At 34.8% G+C, this 6000-nt stretch overlaps 2 protein-coding genes and 1 long non-coding RNA gene across 17 annotated transcripts in view; 2 read left to right on the forward strand and 1 right to left on the reverse strand.

Annotated features, from left to right (window-relative positions):
• LOC127158263 (uncharacterized) overlaps window positions 1–629 on the reverse strand; it is a 31466-nt gene extending 30837 nt beyond the window's left edge. The window contains exon 1 of the long non-coding RNA XR_007826105.1: window positions 532–629. This is a non-coding gene — a long non-coding RNA (uncharacterized LOC127158263). The remainder of the gene's footprint in view (window positions 1–531) is intronic.
• The window catches only part of LOC127158254 (polymeric immunoglobulin receptor), an 88811-nt gene that overhangs the window by 52652 nt on the left and 30159 nt on the right, over window positions 1–6000 (forward strand). For 3 of the 13 annotated variants that reach the window (XM_051101416.1, XM_051101411.1, XM_051101420.1), the window contains exons 11-13: window positions 569–658; window positions 2021–2067; window positions 2156–3180. The exons of 3 other annotated variants lie outside the window; for them this stretch is intronic. In XM_051101416.1, coding sequence (XP_050957373.1) covers window positions 569–658; window positions 2021–2067; window positions 2156–2434 — 416 coding nt within the window. In that variant the 3' untranslated portion in view covers window positions 2435–3180. Of the gene's footprint in view, window positions 1–568; window positions 659–2020; window positions 2068–2155; window positions 3184–6000 lie in introns of those variants that run through there. 7 more of the 13 variants (XM_051101415.1, XM_051101414.1, XM_051101413.1 and 4 more) reach the window with 5 other exon arrangements.
• Window positions 1–6000, forward strand: part of LOC127158258 (polymeric immunoglobulin receptor-like) — a 40474-nt gene that overhangs the window by 4560 nt on the left and 29914 nt on the right. The window lies entirely within an intron of this gene.

A 6000-nucleotide genomic window follows, 5' to 3' on the forward strand; every position in this document is an offset into this window, starting at 1 on the left:
AAGGAAGCTTACTTCTGTCACACAATAAAAATATATTAAAAAAAAGTACATTTGACTTTTTATCTCAATATTCAGTTTATATTTCAGAATTGTTACTTTTTTTTTTAAATTTTGGACTTTACATCTCGCAATGATTTTTAATTCTCTTCCAAACACGGAATGAAAAAATAAAAAAAAAGGAAGGATTAATTGTTAATTATCACCTTACAGTTCTGACTTTTCTTCTGGCAGTTCTGAGGAGGAAAAATGCTAACTGTGAAATATGAACTTAGATGAAAAGTAACTCAAAATGATGAGATAAAAAGTCACAGTCACTTATTTATTCATTCATTCTTCATTCATTCAGTCATGCCAAAAATAAGCTTTCATACAATCAGCGTGCTGTGATTGTGCTTTCAGAAATAACCTCGTCTGACAACAACAGCAAGAAAAAGCAGCAAAAGTCTAGTAAGAGTGATCTTAAGATACAAACATGAGCGTCGGATGCACGATATGTGTATGAATGTTTGTCAATGAATGTCATGGGTTCACCTTATTTCTCAGTCACAATCCCTTTGTGTGATTTCAGGTTTTTCTGTGATAGTTCCTGTTTCTGTGGGTTTGATCCTCCTGGCTCTGGTTATAGTGTTAATCTTATTCAAACTCAAACACAAACATGGTGAGACACACAAATACACACAACTGCATGTTTAATAAATCTGAGTTTGTCTCCATCTGCTGGTCAGAAATACACATGCAGTTAAAATCATCTCATTTTCTTGATCTCAGATGTTTCTCTTGTTCACCAGTGTTGGGAAGGTTACTTTGGAAATGTAATAGGTTACAGATTACAAGTTACTATATTTAAAATGTAATAAGTAGTGTAACTTTTCAATTACTTTATTAAAGTAACTTATTACATTTGATGACTTTTTGATTACTTTTCTAAATTTCTAATATTTTCAGCTGTTAATCATTTTGAAACATTTAAAGCAGGCAGAGTGAACCTTACAGCAGCACTCAACACTGATTACTGTCAAAATCCTTCACTTGAATTAAGATTATAAATAAGGGATAATATACATCTTAAGTTTGCAAGAACAACTTTATCCCACTTATTACACAGCTGCTTGCCACAAAAGTGAATAATTAGACACAAAACACTGATCTGAGTTGAAATACTTGAAGCTTCCAAGAAGAAATCAGTTGCTAGCAAGTGTCAAGTTCAAACTAGTCAGACATTTAAGGGATACAGTGCAGTTGCTAGTTATCGTATAATCATTTACAGTGTACAAAACAAAATGGCAGCAGCTGCGTGAAACAAAAGAGCGAGTCCACGATACCAGGATGACAGAAATAAGAAATTGTACACATAAGTTGCCCAGATGAGTCTGTGTTATTAGCTTTTACCAGTTGTTATCCGGGAATATCATATCTTGGAAGGTCATGACTGACCAATCAGAATCAAGCATTCAACAGAGCTGTGTAATAATATAATTTAAAGCACAGACACCACAAATTTAACAGCTCTTATTTACTTTGAGATCATTCTGAGGTTAAATACAGATCATAACAAGAAATTAAAATCATAACAAGAAATAGTTTAATAGTTATGATAGTGATTTTGAAATCAAATGTTTGGAAACACTGACATCTAACAACACCTTGGAAAAAAAAAAACAATTAACCTTAAAAACTAAAGTATATAAACCCAAATAGAAAATAAATCTGTGAAGAATAAGCATGTGTCCTATTCTGTGTCCTAAACTCCTGAAACACTGGTGTCTCATTTTAGAGCAGTCAATGCACTTTATGAAAGAAAGTATATTAAATCTGTGTGTGTGTGTGTAAGTGTGTGTGTGTGTAAAAATATTCAGATGTAACCCCCTTTGTAATCATTAACATTTTCAAAAGTATTTGTAATTTGATTACACATTTTTCTCAGTAGCTGTAACTAATTACAATTACATTTATTTTGTAATTAAATTACGTAATTCTGTTACATGTAACTAGTTACTCTCCAACACTGTTGTTCACACAGGCATTGTTTCATCAACGGACAAAAGACAGAGAGGAGATCACGAAACTGTGAGCTTAAGAACTGTAATCTACATCTCAGTATGTGAAATATCTAAGTTGATATATATGATGTACTTCATGATTTCACTTCTTACAGGTTCAAGAACAGATTCAAGACACCAGACGTCATTCAGACACAGATCCTGAATCAACTCATCTCTATTCGACAGTACAGTTACCCACAAACCCCTCTGATTCACAGAATACACTTTATTCATCAGTTCAGTTACCCACAAACCCCTCTGATGGGCTCCTGTACTCTTCCATCAGTTTCCAGAAGAATGAAGGTTCTCTCAGCGACGCTACAGTCAAATTCAGTAAAGAGGAGAATTGCTGTGAATATGCATCTGTCAATCACAGCATCACAACAAAATAATATTAGCACTAGATTTGTGTGTTATACACAACTAGAATTGTGTCGGTTGCTGAGAACGACTGAGCCACTGGAATCATCATTCAGTTTCACTGAACAAGTTCTTGTGTAGTTGGAGACAACGACAGGTCACTGTGAAAGAAGCTGAAATGATTCTCTGTGACTGAAGAAAACATTGACTTCTGTTTGAAATGATGTGAAATGTTTTAACAAGAAAATTCCCTGTCATCTTTGTAAGCATCCATTTGCCAGAAGAGAAGTGTTGTGTTATGAGCAATAGAATGATCTGTGATGAGCGCAGGTGTGTAAAAATTATTTGTATTGATACTCAGTGTCGTCAGCACCGATAGCCTTGTGGGCAGTGCACCGACATACAGCGCTGTTGAGTTACAGGCGTCCTGAGTTTGAATCCCGGCTCGAGTACCTTTCCTTATCACTCCCCTTCTCTTTCTCCTACTTTGCTTCCTATTAACTGAGCTGTCCTTTCTTAATAAAAGCAAAAAGTCAAAAACAGAAAAACTGTACTCAGTGTCAAACATGTCAGTTTGTTTTTAAATGTGATTTATGTATCATGCAAATAATGACTGCTAGGTTTTAAATATATTTTAAATTATATTTTATTATAAAATCAACTTAAGTAGCTATAATGGATATTAAAAAAAATAATAATAATAATAATTACACTACTTTTAAATGAGAAAAAGTAATTAATTACGTTCTAACTTGGGTTTATAATATGTTTGTATATTTCTCATGATCTGCTAAGTGAATAAATGTTGTTTGTTACCAACGGCTCAATACCTGAATCCCAGACTCACATAACCCTTTTTTTTTTTTTTTTGTGCAGTGTCAGTGAAGTATAATGTTGACAAAACAAACCCAAACTCACAGAGGTTTTTATGTTTCCAAAGTGCTGGAGAATCTCGTCAACAAACAGTGAATCAATTTTCAAATTAAATCATTTTTTTTTCATTGATGCTCCTCACAGTGTGTCTTTATTTATGCTGCATTTGATGTGAAACAATCTTGCATTAATTTTCATCACTCATTTTGGCATCCAGATATAACGGTGCATCAGTCTATTTTCTGTCTTGGTTTGACAATGACCTGTTTTCAAGTCTGCTGTCCTGTCAAAGTCCAAGCCTGATGCAGGGCAGTTCTGCTGGGTTGAGGGGTCCCTGCTGCAGTTTTACCAGTAAACAAAATGACTCATTACAATTCACTTGGAGAATCACATAAATCATGCAGTGGTGCATGGAGGTATGGTGAGAGCATTTCTCTAGATATATCTCTGATATAGATATATGGCAGCGATTAGATTGCAATATGTAAGGTTTACAGAACCTCAGACACTTTGATCTTCTGAGACGGACAATACACACACAGTGTATTAAGATATAGACATTTGTTTCCACATCTCACTGAGAGAAGATGTGAGAAAAGTCCCTTTCCACCTATTCCTTCCATCCACTTCCCCTCACCCATCTCCTCTCACTCAGCTCACTTAGACTGGTCAATAGCATAATATACTGTTCTACATGAATACAAGTGATATCCATAGTCATGTTTGCTATCATTTGAACTGTCACTGTGTGTCTGGTACAATGGTCTCATTCTCACAAGAAGTAAACTAAAAGGTAAACAGATCCTAAGAGTTCAGAGATATATTGCTCACTGTTAAGGTTGTACTATTTCCCAGTGTCTTTAATGCAAATTACCATCTGTCCCCAAAAGGTGCAAACGATCAAGTCTAGGACTTGATCAATGCAAATTCAAATTGTTAGTTCCTGTCTCCATTTCGGGGGATGTCTGTTTGGGTCTGAAGTACTTAAAGAAGTGTAGCAAGAAGATCAGGGCGCTTTCTGTAGCCAGAATGAGCCCATAGTACGAAGTGTGTTGACACACTTCGTACTATGTATTTTTCTCAAGTCAGGTATACATCTTACTCCTAGATTCATCTTGGAGATTTCTTGTAATGATTTGATATCTTTGAATTGGCTGTATAATTGGTGTAATACATATTTACCTGACTTCTAATAAATTGTTACATTTGATTTTATTCTGACTTACTCTGAAATGATTTTCTCAAGTAGATTAAGTGAAGGCGCATGTTACCGCAAATACGTGTCCAGGGTTAAGTACATACTAGATCTCAGGTTAGATGGAGCATGGGGCACATCAGGTGAGATTCTAGATTTCTGACTAACTGCTTGACTTTAGTTAAGTTGTTATGCAGTTGCATTAACTATGGGGGGCTAGACAAATTACTATTGGAGTATTAGCATGGTTCGGGCATATTTCATAGTACTAGCCATAACCTCTGGTTATAGTCTCAGCTTTATTCAAGTTGTTATATAGTTAGACTCACTATAGGGGGCTAGATAAAACATGATTGAAGTATTAGCATACTTCATAGTGCTAGCCATAACCTCTGATTTTGTTTGAGCTTTAACTAAGTTGTTACATAGGTGACTGTAGGGGGCCAAACAGAACCACTATTTAAAACATGACAAGCATGAAGCGGTCTATTAAATAGTTAGCCATAACCTCTGACTAATGATCAGACTGGAGGGTTTGTGATCGTGGGGCCCATGTAAATCGGCCGACATGAGGCACCCTGAGCGACATAGATTCCTAATGAAAGAGTAAATATAAAGTAAAGAGTTAAACAGAATAAGCAAATGTTAGAATAATAACAATTACAAATGGAGAAACAACCAATTCGTATGACAACCTAAATTCGAGGTCATAATAAAATGGAGTCAGATTAGACAATAAAATGGAGCCAGATTGAATTTAACTTCAATTAAATAACTTTGCACACTGGAAAGACCCAACACGCAAGAAAACCTTCGGCCAGCATTGGATACCTTCCTTGGGCCAATTGCGTGGACCTTACAAATATAATTGCACTAAGAAGGGCAGGCATTATAGCAAACATAAGAAATATATGATAAACGTGTGACTATATTCTGCAAGATCCAACTGCACATTTAAAAACATTTATATAAAAAAAAAAAAGACTTTGATTATAATTAGCATCAATCTTTTTTTTTTTTTTTTTTCAAGAAAAAAGAAGATTGAACATTACAAAAATATTAACAAGTAAATCCAGATACACAAAATATCAAATATCAAACTCAGGAGTGGTGTTCATGAGATAATTAAGTTAATAATTAAATGCTGGACTGGGCTTGTTGTTAACAAGCAGAATCTCTGAAGAAAAGAGAAACACAAGAGCTACAACTGTTACAGCACAAGATGATTTTTTTCAGTTTCAGCACATGCCCCTCAAAAGGTCTGTGCACGGCCCTGCTACAAATTACTGTTTATTAGTGCATTAATAAATGTAAGATAATTTGAATACAAATGTTAGTTTATAACATTCAGCAGAACAATGATCTGTTTTGCACAGCTAAATAGGCTAAATGGAGATTTGCTGACACACCTCGAACACAAATTCACACCAGCTCTTTCATTAAAAATAAGATGGAAAAATTAAAAATGAATAGTTTTTGTTTTATGCTTGAATCAGATCTCCTCTAGATGGCGCTGTCACACACAAACAC

Source organism: Labeo rohita, unplaced genomic scaffold (assembly GCF_022985175.1).
Source record: "Labeo rohita strain BAU-BD-2019 unplaced genomic scaffold, IGBB_LRoh.1.0 scaffold_142, whole genome shotgun sequence".
NCBI lineage: Eukaryota > Metazoa > Chordata > Actinopteri > Cypriniformes > Cyprinidae > Labeo > Labeo rohita.